Source organism: Phyllostomus hastatus, unplaced genomic scaffold, assembly GCF_019186645.2.
Source record: "Phyllostomus hastatus isolate PE091 unplaced genomic scaffold, TTU_PhHast_1.1 phas_contig_58, whole genome shotgun sequence".
In the NCBI taxonomy this organism is placed as follows: Eukaryota; Metazoa; Chordata; class Mammalia; order Chiroptera; family Phyllostomidae; genus Phyllostomus; species Phyllostomus hastatus.
Genome location: NW_025333916.1, coordinates 22110219 through 22130239, shown reverse-complemented (window position 1 = coordinate 22130239; position 20021 = coordinate 22110219). Strand labels below are relative to the sequence as shown.

At 40.3% G+C, this 20021-nt stretch overlaps 1 protein-coding gene across 2 annotated transcripts in view; it reads left to right on the top strand.

Moving 5' to 3' along the window:
- Positions 1-20021, top strand: part of ARHGEF28 (Rho guanine nucleotide exchange factor 28) — a 279388-nt gene that overhangs the window by 200061 nt on the left and 59306 nt on the right. For both annotated transcript variants that reach the window (XM_045847808.1, XM_045847809.1), the window contains 10 exons: positions 928-1051; positions 1611-1743; positions 8349-8404; positions 9430-9478; positions 11588-11732; positions 11819-11940; positions 13158-13298; positions 16255-16502; positions 17774-17896; positions 19114-19231. In XM_045847808.1, the coding sequence (XP_045703764.1) occupies positions 928-1051; positions 1611-1743; positions 8349-8404; positions 9430-9478; positions 11588-11732; positions 11819-11940; positions 13158-13298; positions 16255-16502; positions 17774-17896; positions 19114-19231 (1259 nt within the window). The remainder of the gene's footprint in view (positions 1-927; positions 1052-1610; positions 1744-8348; positions 8405-9429; positions 9479-11587; positions 11733-11818; positions 11941-13157; positions 13299-16254; positions 16503-17773; positions 17897-19113; positions 19232-20021) is intronic.

Below are 20021 nucleotides of genomic sequence, written 5' to 3'. Positions count from 1 at the left end.
TGCCTCTTGCTTGGCTCTCTGCCAGCTTTCAGTCACTTGCCCTGCTACCCACAAGCAAATTGGGTCCTTGTGGTGCTGATTCCCGAGTGGGTGGGTTTATGCACATTCTAGGACCCTGTGGGTCTCTCCAGTGAACTCTCCTGTGAGGCTGGGAGTTCCAGGGGGAAATATAACTTTTCATAGCCAGGAGTTACTTTTTTCCTTAAAGAATTATTATATGGATTAGAGAAAAATAAGTGATCAGTGTGTTCATGGATTGGGTACAGTTACTTTTGTCTTGCCTCTTATTTGGGGGGAGCATCCACAGTCTTCTCTCCCTTACAACCTAGAGAGCTTCGGGTTGCAAATAGCCTGGCTGGTGGAAAGGCAGACCACCTGCTTCTCAGGCTGTGCTGCAAAGGACACATGTGTCTGCTAAGCATTGTCTCTATGTTCCAAAAATAAATAAAATCCAGTTTTATGTTGTTGGTTATTTGGCTTTTCTTTGCCTGAGGAAAATTCTATTAGTATAATAAACAGGGAGATGAGTGTTTGCAGAATAAAATTGTAAGTTCAAGTTGCCCTTTATTTCTCTAATATTTTATGATGAAACATTTAAAAGTATACAGAAAAGTTGAAAAAATTATATACTGAGTGCCTGTCTCTACCCCTTAGATTCTGTAATTGTTGAAATTGTGAGATAGTTGCTTCATCTAACTGCTTATCTATAAGATGTGTTCTAATAACTTCTATCTATATCTTAGAATAACCATTAGAACCTGAAAAATGTGTGTAAATATATATGTATAAAAATGTATGTATAAATAAATATACATGCATAAAACATGTATTACAATATGTATATATGTGTGTACACAACTTGAATATGCTGTATGTTTTTCCCTCTTTAAGTCCTAGAAAACATGATAACAGATTCCGTTTTTGTAGAATTCCGGAAGAAGAATGGGATAAATATATCATTCCTGCCAAATCAGATTCTGAAAAGTACAAAGTGAGCCGGACTTTCAGCTTCATCATGAATAGGATGACAAGCCCTCGGAATAAATCTAAGGTAGTTAAGGTTTTGTGTCTATCAGCCATAAAACATCAGTGGCTCAGTTTCTCGGTGATCAGTGTAGTTTCCCCTCCTCCCTTAAAATCACTTATCTCAGACTTTATACACACATATTTGAAAACCTGTATGTTTTTTATGGAATATTGTCTAAGTCAGCAATTTTCAACTTTTTTCATCTCATGGCATACATAATTACTAAAATTCTGTAGCACACCAAAAACCATATTTTTTTGCTGATCTGACAAAAATAGGTATGATTTTGATTCATTCACAATGGATGACTATTGTTATGTTGGCTGTTGTCATTTTTTAATTTGATCTAAGGGAAAAGGGTTCAGAGCCCTTGACTGAACAGTCAGATATTGCATGTTTTGAAAATTCTTATGGCACATGGGTTGAAAATTGCTGGGCTGTCATCGGCAGAGACAACTACATCTGAGTAATGTTATGTTTTGGCATTATTGCGCTTTTGGTGTGACTGTTCTACCATGGGTTGGCTCTCAGCATCTCTCTTTTCTTGTTTTTCCCCATTTTTCTGCTATGGATCTGTCTGAAGACAAAAAGCAAGGATGCCAAAGACAAGGAGAAACTGAGTCGACATCAGTTTGTCCCTGGAACATTCTCTGGGGTTCTACAGTGTTTGGTTTGTGATAAAACGCTCCTGGGGAAAGAGTCGCTTCAGTGTCCCAGTAAGTTCTTGGGCCTCATGGGTGTCGTGTTCGTGCTTTGCCACCAGAGCCTGTGAGGGCCCTCAGAATAGGGTCATTGCTCAGTGTGTTCATGTGGACTTTTGTTTTGGTGCTGCACATGCGGTTTAACAACTTGCCAAGCACTGACCCGTGATGGTTCAAGTGAGAACTTTTCATCCACAACCCCCCAGAACCCAGGGTTGTGCACTTCACTGCCAACTTAAAGTCTCCACGTGGGTGTCTAGAAAGTTCTCAGATGTTACATGTGCAAAACGGAGCTCTGTCCTCCCCCTCCTGTGCCCACCTACAAGCTGACTTTCCTCTTTAATGATGTCTTCATCATTCCAGCCAGACACTGTGGTCAAAAGTCTTGGAAGGCTTCTGTGTGCCTCTTTCTCACATCCCACATCCAATTCTGCCGCAATTCTGTTGGCTCTATCTTGAAAATACATAGAAAAGCCAACCAGTTCTCTCTCCTGTCACTGTTATCATCCTCGCCCAAAGCCAATATTTCACTAGTTTGTGATTGGTTTCCCTTCCCTGTGCTTTTACCCCTGGGTCTGAGCTCGCTTGCTCAGGCATATGACCCTGTGTTCCAAACCCTCCAGGGGTTTCCTGCCGTCCCTCCGAGTAAAAGCCAGTGCTCTGCCAATGGTTGTGAGGCCCCCACCACCTGTCCCCTTGTCTTCTCTCCCTCTAGCTCCCTCAGCTCCGGGCCCTGGGGGTTCTTTGCTGTCCTTCAGGCATGTCAGGCATGCTCTTGCCATAGGCCCTCTGCTGGCTGTTCTGTCTGTCTGCAGTGCTCTCCGCCCTGCCCCTAGAGTTGTAAGGATCACCCCTTGCCTCCTTCAGGTCCACTCAGGTAACAGTTGCTCAGTGAGGCCTGTCCTGACTATCCTGTGCTTGCCTCATTGTGTACCTCTTTCCTGCCCCCACCCCCATAACATTCAACACTGTTAACTTACTGTATGTTTTATGTACTGATTTTATTGTCTGTCTCCTTCACCAGACTATACATGCTATGAGACTTGGATTTTTGTCTGTTGATTTTGTTCTCTGCTGTGTCTCAGTGGCCAGACCAATGCCTTGTGCATAGCAGGGGCTTAGGAACTATTTGTGGAGTGAAAGAATAATTCAGAGCAAAAGAATTCAGGCCCAGGCAGGTGAAATGCCTTTGATGGTATTTGTTGGTGGCCAGAATTGGGGCCCAACAGGGGACGTGATAGGGGCACAAAGAGAAAAGAAGCGCAGGGGAAGGTTCCATGTAAACTCCACTTTAAATTGATAGGAAATGATTCAATTAAAAATCGAACTGTGTTGATAGTTGTACATCTCATGAAAATACAATCCACACATGGCATTAAAGGCACATTGCGTTTCTTCTAACAGTTGACACTGTCTTTAATAACACCAGCTCTATGCGTGCTTGAACTTTGCTTTTCTTAGAGACTTGATTTCTTAAAGATTTGCTGTAAGCATTGTTACAGATAGTTTCTGGCTAAATCCCTGCAACTGTTCCCCCAGTTCCATCCATGATCTTTCTCTCCCCTCATTTTAAGACATACCCCTCCAGTAGAGTGATCTCCACTCACCGCACTAATGCCTGCCTCTGCCGCTTCTTTAACCATCTGCATTTTGGCCTCTGCCTTTGCTACTTAAAAAAAGCCCTAACCCTAACCCTCTATCTCTTACTTTCTACTTCAATATTTCCAGTTGCCTAGAGAGGCTGAGCAGTCATGTCATTTGTGCTACTTTGGAGAATATGGAAGAACTGCAGGGATAATCAGCCAGGACGGTCCCAGCCACACTGGCTCGGAGCGCCCCTCTCTGCGGGCAGCACCACGCAGAGATTTCGTGATTCCCAGAGCAGTGCGGCCCAAACCGTCCTCCAAATGCACATGCGAGAGGTTGCCCTTCTTGCTGCACTAATGGTACAAGCTCGGACCTTGGGCAACTGTGGCTCCTCTTGCCTTTGGAGCCCCCATCGATGTTGTCTGGTCACTCATGCAGTTCCTGTCTCACTGGAACCGCTCGAGTGCAAACTGCACTAGTCTGTCTCTCCAGGTATTTTCACTTACAATTCATTCCGAATACACTTACCACGCCAGTCTTGTAACACACCACTTTCATCTGCCCACATACACTTCAGCACTTCTGTCATTTGTGTTTACTGGACTGAGCCAAGCTCTTCAGATGCATTTGGTTCCTCGTCTGCATCCCGCTGACTGGTCCTCTGGTTAGTTCCCCTTTTGGCCTTACAACCAGAGGGTGTGCCGGGCCTGCTGTCCTCCTCCCCTCCACGTGGGTTTTCCTGCCTCTGTTCCTTTGCTTAGATAACGATCTCCCTTCTTTTCATTTTTCTTCTCTGCTTCAGTCTACATGTCTCCTTTTGGGAGTTCTTCCCCAACCACTGGGTCCTAACTCCCTGCACATGATGTTAATGACCTATCTTTCCTATTCTGTCTAATACTGGGTTATGCACAACCTTTTTTGTGTGTAACTGCTGAAATAGACTTTAGGTTCTTTAAGGACTATCATCATGCAGTTCTTTTATATCCCCTACAGCAGCTGTCATCAAGCTGAGCCCTTAGATGCTCATACATAGTTAATGTGTAATTAATAATATGTAGTTAGATACTCGTATGTAGTTAACGTAGTTTAGGGGGTTGAGGGTCACTGAAAAGTAAAATTTTGTAATACAGAATATGTTGGTTTATACTGAGTTGGTCATGGACGATGGAAATTGATGAAAGTACCTAGGATATGTTTAGTTTTTAAAGTAGTCATTAACTTTTTAAAAATGGAATAGAATTAATTCATAGAAGATACAGGTTTAAGCAGAACCTTAAACTTACCCAAAATTTTACCACCTGGAGAATATTGCTATTAACATTTTGAAGGAGTTCCTTCTAATAAAAAAAGTCAACTTGTTATGCTATGTTTTATTTGATGATGCTATCACATGTGTTTAATTTTCACTTAATATACATTTAAGTTTCCAGTGCTCATTTTTTCTCCTTTTAAAAAAAATCTGATTTATTTCTGAACCCTTAATTTTTATTTTGCTCTTATACCTTAATACCTTTTTTAAGAAGGTTATTGGAGTGGTCTGTTTTCTGAAACCAGTATAATGTTGCAGTGAGAATTCTTTTGCACAATTAACTGTCCACATCTTTGATTATTGCTTTAGATTAAGATCTAGAATCAGTGTGAATATACATTTGATTTCCTCTTTAAACCATAGTTTTTTTAGAAGAAGTTTTAAGATTTACAGTTTTGGGGATAGAGGAGGGTTTGGAGTTTTTTAAACTTCATATTTAAAAATTTTTAATTATATTTTATTGTTTATGCTATTATATTATTCCATTTTTTCCCCTTGGCCCCCTCCACCCATCCCCCCGCCACCTCAGATAACCCCCCCACTGTTGTCCTTGTCCATGGGTCATGCATGTATGCTCTTTGGCGAATCCCTTCGCCTTAAACTTGATATCAGCATTAATTTTTTTTTACATTGGATAAGAGAATATGACATGTCCCATCTCTGCCATTTTTAATAAATGATCCTTTTTCATGGATGTACTTTTTTTTTCTATTGTGAAAGTTAATATTTCTGATCTTAAAAATATGTGAAACAAAGCATGATGTGAATATTCAAATTCCTGGTGTCTATATTTTCCTTTGCTAAAGCTTGAGTTGCTAGTTTTTCACTGAAATTGTATTTCTATGAGATTTTCTTTGTTTATAAATAGATGTCACTGCTTATATTTGGATGTTACATTTCTGGTGCAGTGAGGCTCACAGAGCACACCTTCATTGCATGTTAACTTTCATCAACATAAAATTACCCTTATAATGCCATTAACTGCCTTTTGCACTGAATTTTACTTTGTTCATAATTAATATTCCTCTTGCTTTCCTTTTCTTTGTCTTTCCCTGAACTAATTCTGTGTTTTTGATTTGGTGTGTCTTCAATTTAGGTTATAGCTACTTTGTAACTGAGAATCCTTGTTTTATATGATTTTTTCTAATTTACATTTAATTGTATAGCTATCATATTTTATAGTTTTATGCTATTTTCCTTAATGTCTGGTTTGGCTATTTGCTTTTCCCTCCTTTAGAGATTTGACAAGATGATATGCTCTTTTATTATCTATTAATAACAACTTTAAGGTTCTGTAAGGCTTATAATTAATTACATACTCTTCTGTTTCCTTTATATTTATCCTTTTTCCCCTAGCCTCTGTTAGTATACTAAATTCTTCATCATTAAATTATTATTTTCATATAATACTTCAAAAGTGGCTTACTATTTCAAGAATAATTTGATATTTGTATTTAGCTCTGTGTCTCTACTTATAATTTTTAAGATGTGGTTCTTTGTTTAGCTGATTCCAGTGCTCATTTTTTCTCCTTTTAAAAATATCTGATTTATTTCTGAACCCTTAATTTTTATTTTGCTCTTATACCTTAATACCTTTTTTAAGAAGGTTATTGGAGTGGCCTGTTTTCTGAAACCTTATGTATGTAAGGGTGTATTTTGCCCTTTTCATACCAAAAAATCAATATATCTGGCTATGTTCTTGGGCCAAAAGTTTTCCTCTTGATGCTCTGTCAACCCTGGCCCGTTCTATCTGAGCATGTAATATTACAGTAGAAAAGTCTGGGGCCTGCCTGCCTGTATTCCTTTGTTGCTAGCCTGCTTTGTCTGCTTGAGGACTTTTAATTTTTTAATCATATGGATATCGTTTTTATAGAATAGGCGTCATTTAATTATTTTTTTCCTAGGAAATAGCGAGATCTTTTGATCTGCTTTTAGGGCAGGGGGTTCTTTGTCGGCTTTAAAAACGTTCCTGTCAGTTGTCACTTTGACTATTGCTTCTGATCTAATTTTTCAGATTTTATCCTTGGAGAAGTGTGAGCTCTGTTATCTGTCTGTTTTGTATGGCACCTTTTATTTTATAATTATACCCTTCTTTTCTCCACATTCTGGAGGAAATCTTTCAAGTTTAATTTCAAAGTGCTGCTTTGATGTTTTTGTCACATTGATTCTTCACACTTGGGTTTAAGTTCTGCTCTTGACCTTTCCCCCTCCTTGCAGCCAGCCCCCTCTCGGCTCTCGGAGCTCCGCTTCCCTCTCATCCTGTTGGCCTGCTCTCACATCCTTTGGTCCTGTCCTGTGTGTATCTTGCGTCTCTTTGGGAGAATGCATTTAAAATACCTAAATTTTTCTCCATTTCTGGATTTAATAGTACTCTGCGGCTCACTCTGCTGGTTTGTTTACAGTACAACTTCGTTCTGTGGTAGCTCATAGCTCCTTTTTTTCTTTGTTTGCTTGTTCAGGAATGGGAAGAGAGCCATCCAATTTCCATGTTTGCCAGCAGGACCTGTTTGTGGGTCAGCCTGGGCTCTGCTCTTGGGCCATTGAGGTGTTAGCTAAAAGGCTTCTGCAGACCTACGAGTGGGAGAGTGGTTGGGTTTAGCTTTCTGCACAGGGGCTTATGGGCATCTTCCTTCCTCCCTCTCTCCCTTCCTTCCTTCTTTCCCTCCCTCCCTCCTTCCTTCCTTCCTTCCTTTCCTTCCTTCCTTCCTTCCCTCCTTCCCTCTTTTAAAAAAAATGACTTGCAAAAGAGAGAGAAACATTGATTTGTTGTTTCCATGTGCACCCCAGTCCAGGGGCTGAACCTGCAGCCTAGGTATGTGCCCTGACCAGGAATCAGACTTACAACCTTCTGGTGCTTGGATGATGCTCCAACCAATTGAACCACCTGGCCAGCGCAAGGGGCACTTTTTAAATGTGGTTTTGATGGACCTAAATGGGACTATCTACCCCTGTGGAAGAATTCTTTCTAGTGAAGCTTCCGATACGCCAAAGGTTCCTCCATCCACACACAGCATGGGGCAGGTGGGTGGGGGCAGGGTGGTCCTGGTGAATGGGAGGAGAGTGAGGGCAAGAAGACAGAGGCCCAGCAGACAGCATTCCCATGCAGGGGCAGTTTTCTGTGGAGACAGCTTGGGTCTCTGAGCCAGTGGGTAGAAAGGGGTAGGCCGAGTGTTCCCTTACTTCTTCCAGTGAGATGAGGCCACATGGTCTCATGAAGTAAAACACAGGCAAGCCGCTGACTCTCCCCTTTTAACTTGGCTATCTCTAGTTAGTAAGAGTTTCTGTTGGAACTGGATATATATTTTTTTCAGCAGGGTTGTGAGTTTTTCTTTCTTTCTACTTCCATAGGCATTTTACCTGGGGTGGGAGTGGCAGCTGTTGGCATCCAGATGTCGGAAATTCCTTACAATCTAGGCATGTCAGAGTAAATGAGTTCTCAAGCAGACTCAGAAGTGTACGTCATGCTCAATTCCAGGTGTCACAATTGATAGCTTCCTGTGCAGAAGGAGAACAATGTCCCCAAGGAAATTAAACTATTAACAGTGTACTTGTGCTTAAGTGGTGGGGCTACATGCAACTTAATATCTTTTCTTTAAGTTGTCTAAATATTTTTATGTGAACACACTATTTTTATACTGGCCAGTAAAAACCTTGATGTAGTCTTACTCGTTCCTGAATAACTTGCGTAAGACGGGTGCTTTTCTCTCTTTTCCCGTTGTTTCAGACTGTAATGCGAACGTGCACAAAGGCTGTAAAGACGCTGCGCCTCCGTGTCCCAAGGTAACTTCTGTCATTTGGGAATATACATGTTTCTGTCTAACTTGATGGTTTAGGTTGTTACTCCCCTATTAGCATCTAGATTTATTTCTGAAACAATCACTGTAGCGATAGAATAACACCTGCTGTCAGTGTGTAGTTGTTCCCTTAACTGTGTGCTCTCAGAGCTGGAGGGCAAGCCCAGCCTGACCACCTGTGTTACGCAGCGCAGGTGGATTAGCCTTTCTGTTGGAACCTACTTGGTTTATCAGTTTGACCCCCTCAGCATATGGAAGTGAAGTCTAGAGCAAGTAACTCTCAAACATCAGAAAACATCAGAATCACCTGCAGGACTTGTTAAAACACAGATTTCTGGGCCCCATTTCTAGAATTTCTGACCCAGTAGATCTGGGTAGGGCCCAAGAATTTGCATGTTTAACAAGTTTCTTGGAGATGCTGCTGGTCCTGGGACTATACTGGGAGGCTCATGGGACTGGAGGGAAGTTCTCTGTGTTTGGGGGTGGGCTGAGTGGATGAAGGCATCTGTCCTTTTATTCCTTTCTTTCCCACTCTAAGGATACGTCAGAAGTGCATGTGAGTGAGCACGATGACGCTCAACTGCAGCACACACTGTGTCAGGTCACAGAGCCGAGGGGGACGTCTCAATGCTCAGAGTTGTGTCCTCTAAGCAGGAGGACTAGCCAGAAGTAGAGAGAAACCAGCAGGGGAAAGGCAGAGCTAGTAGGAACTCCCCTTTCAGCCCGCGTCTCGGCTCACAAGCTAGAGATTCCTGCTTCCTCCAGGCTTTTAATAAGCTGGGCTATTCATGAGACATGTGTTCGGGAGACACAGGTTCATTATAACTTGTGCATCTCATTATTACAACATTTTTCTCTGTTGCATTTCATGTCTTTTGCTTTGAATTCCTTTTTGAAATGAAATAATGAAAATTATGTAGATAAGAATCCTATTCTGTGTACTATGTGGAGATTCTTGTAGTCCATTGGAGCTTTGATCTTATTTTATGTGTTTCTAATGTTCTTTACCAGAAATTCCAAGAGAAATATAACAAGAACAAATCACAGACCATCCTTGGAAGTAAGTGATGTGGAAAACAAGAACTTCTTCAGTTTCATACATACCACAGGTTTTTCCAATGTAAAATATCCCCTCCTGTTGTTTTCTCATTTGCCCAATTATTTCTTCTTTCATTACATGTGCTTGGTATAATTAGTAGTTATACAAAGTGGTCAGGAATGACATAAACTTCTGTGGTAACCCAATAGCCCTGGTACTGTATTACTATATGATCTTTTTGTAAATTTTCTTTTCTTTTTTTTTTAAAGATTTTATTTATCCATTTTTAGAGAGGGAAGGGAGGGAGAAAGAGAGAAAGAGAGAAACATCAATGTGCGGTTGCTGGGGGTCATGGCCTGCAACCCAGGCATGTGACCTGGCTGGGAATCGAACCTGTGGCACTTTTGTTTGCAGCCTGTGCTCAATCCACTGAGCTACGCCAGACAGGGCTTGTAAATTTTCGATTACAATTTCAATTCATTATTCTCTATTAGGTCTCTATTTCAGGTATACAGCATAGTGACTATGATCTTTTATATTCAGGAGTACTATATGGAGGAGGTATTATGATTTTTCCTCAATTCTAACATGTGATCCAGTGTAATATACACTACTGATTTAATGACCTTTTAGGGAAAAAAAGACACTACATTAAATGTACATAATTTCATGTTTTCCTAGCAGTAGCACATATTTATCCACACAAGTATACACCACACACTACTTAACAATCACAAAGTTGGAGGGAAAATCTTCAAGTTTGGAATCGATGGATTCTTATCATTCTCTGTTGTCCATTTTCATGAAAACCTGGCACTTTTTAGTTGTGCTTGAGGCTATGATGTCATTAGCTCCTCTGGAGTGGCAGTGAAATTTCAGGGCATATCCAGGTTTTGTTTGCACATTGTTAGATTTGGTGGCTCTGTTTTTTCTTGAGTTACATGTGGCTGAAGTTAAAACATTTCTCAAGAATATAATTGTAGCCTTTGACAGTTCTTTGCATTGCATACGAGAACCAGTCCTAGTTCGAAATCCTTTGATTTGTTGTGAGAGATTTTGCAGTTTCCTCCGGCTCAAATTATGTTGTTTGCCATGTGGCAGGCATTTTGAGTTTGGGGTCCTTTTCATTTCAAAGCTGTAACAAAGTGTGACCAGTGCTTTTAGAACCACTTGGACTAGGGGACAATGAGGTGTGCGGACTCCTGGTGAGTGAGGCTGGGCGTGACGCTGCACCCGGCTGAGCTCGTGCAGTGCCTACAAATGAGACCCCAGGTCTGCTCCTGCTCTGACGCCAGGAGTCCCTTTGACCTCAGTTGTAAGGTACTTCTCAATTTCATAAGGTTAAACATGAAAATAAACAGCATCTTAGAATTAATAAAATGCCATCTACTGCCTCTCTTTATTGGGAGTCATGAGAACACAATGAAAGCATACACGTCAAATTCCTAGTGATATCCTGGAGTTCCATGTAAGTATTTCCACATAATAGGGCAGAAGGATTTTCTGAGAGTTACTGAGAGTACACGTCAAATGTCAATGCATCAATGCCCATCAAATTTTAGAACTGACCAAAGAAGTATTGAAGCACCATTTAGTTTTCAGTACATGAGAGAGAGCCCAGCTTGGCTTGAAGGTTTTATTTGCCTGAAATTCTTGGACCATAAGGAAACAGACTCCCCAGCATCATTCCATTCCATTGACACACACTGTGTATGCGTGTGTGTGTTTATACACACAATATGCATTGTAGCAGTGGTGCTAATAACACGTTGCACCTGTGTGAAGCCGGCTGTAAGGAGTGCAAGCAGTGGTTTATGAGAGATCTGTCCCAGTGTTTCCCGGTTCCTTTTTCTTGTTTGTGTGTGTGTGTGTAACCCCAGCCACCCACAGTCCCCAGGTGGACGTGCTGGCGTAGCCTGCAGCCTGGTTCTCAGGAGAGGGTGTGGAGTGGAAGGGACGTTTGAAGCACGTGTTGGGATGTGGCAGGGAGACTGGTTTCAGGGCTGAGCATGGGATACATTAGAAGAGGCCATTTGAGTGTTCAGCTTTCTGGCTTTTAGGCGACTACCTGTGCTTGTTGTAATTACTGCCATCTATGAAAACGCATGAAGCATCCATTCTGATTTCCAGATTCTTCATTTAGAGACGTCCCACTGCCTGGTCTCTCCTTGCACCCTTCTTCCTCCATGCCGATTGGATTGCCCACTGGGAGGAAGGACGCTGTGGGGCAGGTCCATTCGTTGTCCAGAAGCGTTCCGGGCACCACCTTGGACAGGTAAGGCTCAGCGCTGTTCTACATCCTCACATCTCAGAGACACTCGCTGTAGGCTAACTCTTCTCCTCCCCTCCCTCCAACTTCAGGAGGTCAGGGGTACCCTTGGAGGCTGAGACTGACGGGAACCCCTGGAGAAGCAGGTCTCATTCCGATGAGCTTTTACAGTCCATGGGCTCATCCCCCTCCACGGATTCCTTCTTAATGGAAGGTGAGAAAAAAGATGTGCTTGCATGTACTTGTGTTTCCATGAGCATTTGTCAAAAGGAATGCTTTCTGGAGGATAGAAGATTGAAAAATATTCTTTGTTCTTTTAAAAAGAATTCTGTTTCATGGTGTGTCTTTGGTATGGCTTCTCCTGATTTAAAAAAAATATATATATGAAAATTTAGCCCAATGAAGACATCCATAGAGTGACCAAGGAAATACAGTGTTGTTTTTAATGGACACATGTCATAAACATAATGAAGAGAATGACATGCACATAGTTGTTCTTTCAAAAAGTTTTACAGCTGTTAATGAATTGAAATAGGATTACATATTAAAAATATATGTATTTCAGTTAGTTAAAAAAGGACCTACTTGGAACTCTGAGATATTTATCCCCATCTGTTGCCTCCTACTTCTAGGGGAATAAAAGCATTTTTAAAGAGCATATTTTATAGGCTAGGACTTAATCTGGAGAATTGCTTGTTGTTCCAAGTTGTATCAATAAGTGAAAGAAAACTGAATGAAAGGAGAGTAGTGACAAGAGAAAGGAGTGAACTTTGCCCCACGAATGTCTTTCCTTTATTTTGCGCTTAACCCTTTCTATTCATTGTCAGATCGTCTTTATTACTCTGAGCTGGAATCATTCTCAGGAGTGCTGTTTGGACAAATAGAATTTAGTTTTCCTATAGGGTGTGTGTGTGTGTGTGTGTGTGTTGTCAAATTCTGTCAGAAAAGTCTGTACTCACATGTGACTTGAGTTCTCACTGTGCTTCATGTTTATATTAAGGACAGCAAGCCAAGTACAGAGCAAATCAAGTGGACAAGCACAAAATTCAGATTTGAATAAAGAATGCAAAATAGCCTGGGGCAAAAGAAATCAGTGTGTTCGAGATTCTGTAAGCACATCGTAGCCTCTGAAGGTTACCAAAAGTAAAACTAAAATAGAGCAAGCCAAAGTAAACAAACAAAAGAATCTCGAAGTGTCCTTTTTTGGCATACACACAACCACTGTATTAATACCTGATTTTCTTTTGCTTTTATGAGTGTAGTCATGGTTTTCAGATGTTTCAACTTCATAGCAACAGTATTTTGGCTTAGTTGTTTCGATGTCCATAGAACATTTATTTAGTGTGATGAATCCATAAATGTGGGGACTCGTGTGGGTCTGTTTGTGTTTCACGTGTTACTCTACTTTGGACTTTTCTAAAAACACTTTAGATGTCATGGATTCTTCTCTGTGGAGTGACCTCAGCAGTGATGCCCAGGAGTTCGAAGCAGAGTCTTGGAGTCTTGTGGTGGACCCTTCATTTTGCAGTAGGCAGGACAAGGATGTCATCAAAAGACAGGATGTCATTTTCGGTAAGTTTTTCAGATATGCTGCTTGGAATGACGCAGTACCCTGTAGAGGAAGAAACCTAGAATCTGAAACATTCAGACCTGGGTTCAAATCCCACTTCTGCTATTCTCTAGTGACTTGACCTCAGACAAGTAGTTTAACTTACCTGGACCTCAGTTTCTCCCTCTGTAAAGTGGGAGTAATGATAGTTGGGTTTAAAATGTTGTGAGAATGAAGTGAGTGAGGCATTGTACATACCTGGTACAAAGCAGGTTTTACCCTCTCGTACCCTTTTCAAGTGTTCTTAGGTGTGACCTATACACTTCCAGCTCTGCCATTGAATGAGTCACAGTGAAGTTTCACATGGGTTGATATAGGATGGACGGGCTGATGCATAAATGACCCTGTAGTTGTCCAGCACACACCAGAGGTGGCCGTGCACATAGACCGCAGTGGGGCCGGCAGCACCTGGGTCAGGGCTGTGCATGACGGAATGCTGCATTCCCGCATGTGGGGTCAACTCTAGTGCCCTGTCACCGCTTCGTGCTACTTGGGGTGGAGGCAGTGTGAATTCGGAGTTCAGTCACGAACTAGCTGGGAAAAAATGAGGTTTAAAAAATGTTCAAGTGTAAAGTAGATGCTAAATAGTGGTTCCCAGAGACACTATTTGAAAGATAAGACTAGCTCTTACTTTTAACTGATCCTGTGTATAGACAGACCTCGGAGATATGTCCAGTTCAGTCCCCGACCCTCACAAAGAAAGCAAGTATCACAATAAAGTGACTCATGCATTTTTTTTGCTGGTGGAGAGTCATGCCTTCAATCTGTAATACATGCACAATAAAACAAGTTTGCCTGAATGCAAATATGGCCAAAAAAGTCCATTGGCAAATGAGGACCCTCTTCTCACCTGGGTCAGGTGGTGCTCTGCAGGTCAGGTGAGATGAAATGCAGACACGCTTTGAGATCTGTCCAGAGCTGTGTCCGTGGGAGTTGCTTGGGAAAGGAAGGTGCTGTTCCCTGTAGAATTGCTCATGTAATTTATATTATACTTTAAATTTTTCTATTTGTTTTTTGATTTCATGTATTATTAAAAATAACCTAAGCCATTTTGTATGAATTTATCATGTAGGGTAGTTCATGGCATGGGCTGTTGTGTCAGAAAGGCTTGGGTTCTGGGGAAATTCCTTCACCTTTCTTTTTGTCTTTCTTTTAACGATAAAGGAAATCATTTCTATTGGGGAGGGGGGTCCATAATGGATAAATGGATTAAAGGATTAAATGAAATAATATGGGTAGGTGTTTTGCACTAAATCATGGTAAGAAATAATTGAAAGTTAGTGGGTCCCCAATTAAAGAGATTTTTGTTTATAGTTAAAAAAAAAATGGTGCATTTAGATTTGTTTGCCCTCTATGGCTGATATTTTAGATTCTTTTTCAAAATGTGTGAGTTTGGAAATACTATTCTAGGACTTCTGGTGCTCCCACAAGTTTTGAATTACTAGTTTCTCTCACAATGCAGTATGAAAATTGAGTTTTAATTCACATACCATTAAATATACCCCTTTGTAGTGAATCTAATGGTTTTTAGTATATTCACAAACACTTTTGCGAAGTTGTGCAGCCATCAGATGCCATCTGACTCCAGAGCATTTTTATCACTCCGAAAAGAAAGCCGCATCCATTAGTAGTCACTCCCCTTTTCCCCCTCCCCCCGGCTCCTGGCAACCACTAACCAGTTCAAGCGTGTTTCTATGAACTTGCTTGTTCTGGACATGTTATATATGAATGGAACCATATACTACGAGGTTCTTTGTGACTAACTTTTTTCACTTAGCATCAGGTTTTCAAGATTCATTCATGTTGTAGTATGTACCCATCTCTGTTCCTTTTTATAGCTAAATATTTCTTCATATAAATATATCACATTCTGTTCATCTAATCATTAGTTGATGGATATTTGGGTTTGTTTCCACGTTGGGGGTCATATGGTAACTTTTGAGGAACTACCAGGCTGTTTTACACAGCAGCCGCACCATTTGACATACCCACTGGCAGTGCACAAGGGTTCTGATCTTTCCACATCTTCGCCTTCCTCACCAGCACTTCCTCATTGTCCATCTTTTTAACACAGTTATTCTAGGGTGTGAGAAGTGGTGTCTCTCTTCGGTTTTGGCTGTGTTTCCTTGATAGCGAATCATGTGATTATTGGCCACTTATAAATTCTTTGAAGAAACATCTGTTCAAATATTTTGCCTTTTTTTTTTTTTGCCTATTTTTGAAGTGGGCTTCTGTTGTTGTTGTGAGAGTTCTTAATATATTCTGGACATACGTCTCTTACTAGATACGTGATTCGTAAGTATTTTCTCCCCTTTTGTGGGTGTCTTCTTACTTCGTCGAGGATGTCCCTTGATGACAAGACATTGTTTTTGCCTGATAATAGGGGGGCTTTAGACACAGATCCAGGAATAGAAAGGACCTACTGCTGTCTGCTTGGAGGTGCTCCCAAAAGGGGAAAAGGGGAGGAACTTTATTATATTTCATTAAATTTAATTCACCAAGTTAATTGTATTCCTACTCAATGCAAAAATAAATAAATAAATAATAAAACCAAAAAAACCCCACCCCAAAAGCAAGACAGAAAAACCCAAACTAAGTTTTATTTTATAGAGCACTGAGGGGAGAACAGACCTGGTTCCCGGCTGCATCTGCATGAAGACGCTAGCTAGTTATGTTGTGCGAGTTCCCGATACATTGGAGTCTTCCGTATTTGACTTGACTTACATGTATCCTCATATCTGGAAAAAATGTCAACTAATTGAAGCTTACATTAATGTTTAATTGATGCTTTTGTAGTGGGAGGAGGTTATTTTTAAACATTTCCTATTTTTAATTTGTGCAACCTGTAGTGTTTAGCTACTAAGGTAGGTCAGCAGGGATTGTTGTTTTTAAAAGCTTGTTCCTGCTTGCATGTTTCAGAGCTAATGCAAACAGAAATGCATCACATCCAGACCCTGTTCATCATGTCGGAGATCTTCAGGAAAGGGATGAAAGAGGAGCTGCAGCTGGACCACAGCACGGTGGATAAAATATTCCCCTGTTTAGATGAGTTACTCGAGATTCATAGACATTTCTTCTATAGCATGAAGGAGCGGAGGCAGGAGTCCTGTGCTGACAGTGACAGGAATTTTGTCATTAACCGAATTGGAGATATTCTAGTACAACAGGTAAGAGAGATTTAAAGGCCCTAACCTCAAAAACCAAAAGGTTTGCAGGCTCTCTATAGTGTTAAAAGCTTAGGAGAACTGGAATTGATTTCATTTTGATTGACAGATGGTTTGGATTGGTTTTCTTTTATTTGATGTTGGTTTGCATGACTGATGCCCGAGAGCTTTCACTAGTCATTGGCTGGCTCAGCTGTGTCACAGCACAAGACAGGATCATTGCCCTGTCACCACCTCAACCAGCAGTCACAGCCAGAAAGAAATCCTCTTAAGAAAGTTCTACTTAAACTTCTTATGGTGATGGCTCTCCAATAATGACTGCTTCTCCCCCAGTGGGCAGTGATGATATTACCAACATCTCTAAGACAAACACGTTCGTTTCAGGAGGAGGGTGCAGACCTGTTATCATCACAGCCCTGAGTTCATGCCTGGGAGACAGAGATTTTTCCATGGGTCGAGCGTATTGAAATATCTACCCCCCATCTCTACTTCTCCCTATCAGTTATTGTTGGCGTCTTAGTTATTCATCTTTCTCTTTTATCTTGGCTAATGATACCCTGCCTCTTGATCCATCTGTGATGTGCTGGTGGAAATCAAATTCCCGACTGAGAGCTGAGTCCATGGACAGGATCAGGCAGTCAGGGTAAATGCCAGCCAGTGAAAGCCCCCCTTCTAAGGACCCCCAAGGGTCACCACATAACCTTTTCCTCAGTCTATACAAGTATTCAAACTGTAAACTGAAATGAAAAAGTTGCACAGACACTAAAAAAGAATAAAATATGTCAAATGTTTTTCATTTGGGTATTTGATGATTGAATTAGTTTTCAATATAGCATAATCACATTAGGTTGCTGTCTTTCCTTTACCTCTTGATTACTTCTTTTTAGTTTAGTTTGAATGGTATTTGGGGAAGAAAAGTGATTGTGTTCAGAAGGTCCATGACATTTGTTCTTTTTTTTTGTAGTGTAAATAGTTTATTTGCTCATATGCAATGAAAAGACCAGAAAAATAACATGAGCTGCTTTTATAAAACATCCAATTGCTAAGAAGGGAGCCCATTAATAGACATACAAAGCATACAGATATTACTGTCTATTTTTAGATTAATAAATAGGCAATTATCTTAACATATGTTCATCAGCATTGAGCTTTGGAAACCATGATGTTTATTCTTTATTTGCAAAAAAATGTATAGAAATATATGAAAAGTACATTTCCATTTAATGTTTAGAAATGACTCAATTTATAAACCATCATTGAAATGTTATTTTCAGTTTTCAGAAGAAAATGCAAATAAAATGAAGAAAATATATGGAGAATTCTGTAGCCATCACAAAGAAGCTGTTAGCCTATTTAAAGAACTCCAGCAGAATAAAAAGTTTCAGAATTTTATTAAGGCAAGTATTTTTAAACTGCTGCACAGCGGCAAACCAGGGTGGGAACACGGCTCGTGCTTGGTTCATATGTGGTCTGAGTGTCACTGCTAAGTGCTGGAGCTGTTTCAGGGGAAGGAGAAGGAAATATTAGTAGGTTTTGTGGCCAAAATGGAAAGTCCTTTTTTTTCTGTATTAGTAAAATATTTCTTTTAAATTGTTTTCGTTTATGCTTTTATTTGTGAAGCCATGTCCTCCATGTTTATGAGCACCTTTGTGATGTCTTGTGTAGCTACTTCATGCCCTGACAAATTATAAATCAGAAGAATCAGTGAAAATAAAGACAGGACCCTTCCACCTGCACAGGATTAGTCTGAAGCAAATCCATGCCTCATATAATTTCATGTGTATCTCTAAACAATGTATTTTTTTAAAAATTATAATATTATCACACTTAGATGAATTAACACTAATTCTTTAATATTTTCCAACAGCTGGCCAGTATTCAAATTTCCCCAGTTATTTCATAAAACTGAATTATTTAAATCAGGATGTGTCCAAGGTTCACAATTATCTAAGGGGGTTATATCATTTTAAATCTCTTTTAACTTAAATATTCCCTTTCCCTTTTTTGTATCTTATTTATTTTTTAAAGATATTTGTCGTTTAGAATTTCACAGATTTAAAAATTTTTTAATCTACCACTTAAACAATTCTAACAGATTCACCTCCTTTTTTCCTCCCCACATACATGTATTGTATATTGAGAACTTGAAAACTTAAATAATACTTTGAGATTTTTAGGAAGAAGTTGCCCCGATTAAAGGGAACTTTAAGTTCTATGATGAATAGTAACACAGAGAGAGGAAGAGTTGTTGGAAAAACACAGTTAATTGCAAACTCACTCTCAAAATCTAACTTTGATTTCTGATCATTTTTCGAAAGTTTTGCTGTTCATGAATCTACCACTTATAAGTATTGGAATTTACTCAGTTTTGGAATTAACTACAAATACATCAGAGCAATGTCAAACTTCTTGAATCTTGGAGAACTGGGTTATTGAAGTCAATGACAGAGTGCAATGTCATGGCCACGCATTGTTTTGATTAATGATAATGTGTGTTGTGTTGTGTCTGCTAGAGGTATGCTGTTGCAGATTCTTTGTATTACTAAATTCACTCCTGTAAAGAAAATACACGTAGCATTTGTGAATGTGAAAAAATGTATCTCTATTTTTTAAGCTCCGAAATAGTAATCTTTTGGCTCGACGTCGAGGAATTCCGGAATGTATCCTGCTAGTCACGCAGCGCATCACGAAGTACCCCGTGTTGGTGGAGAGGATACTGCAGTACACAAAGGGTGAGTGGTGGCTTCTGGGGCAAATGTTTGCCTCTTTCGTTAGTTTGAGCTGTTGTAAAAGGCTACCTGAGCTGTTCGTTACCTGAGCTGTTGTAAAAGGCTAGAAGTGCTTGTGGCCTCTGATTCATAGAGATTTTCATTCTGGAAAAACTGTTAAAGCCTTAAGAATTAAGATCTATTTTGAAAAGTTATCTTTCATAATGGGGTTTGGCCAATAGCCTGAAGTCCTCCAAGCAGCCCAAACGGTCAGGCTTCTTTAAACTTTGACCTTGCTTTTCCCTTCTACAGCTTCTTCATATCCAGACCTTCTTAATACCTCTCCATCCTCGTCTTCCTACACTCCCCCCACAGCAGCCTGAGGAAACACATGTGATTGATCCTAGCAACAAATATCAGCTCTCCAAAGCAATGAATTGTTAGATTGACAGTGCTTTATGAAGGAGTTGTTTTTGACCCTGACAATTTATTAAGTTCCAGGGAGTAACATCCGGGCACCCTTTAAGGAGCCATTAATGCACATGGCCAGACTGTAAGCTCTCAGAGGGATGTAGAAGGCTTCTGTCTGGTTCACACTAGATCTTCAATGCCTACTGCAGTGACTGGTATAGAATAGCCTATCAATAAACACACACACATCACTGTAATGAATGAATAAATAAAAATGCCTCTTTCTCAAGTTAGCTTATTGACCTCAAATTTATTATCATTGAGGGATAGTGTGTTATGTGAACAAGGACTTGGGTTTGGAATTGTGTAAACTTGCATTGCTGCTGCATATATTTGTTTCTGC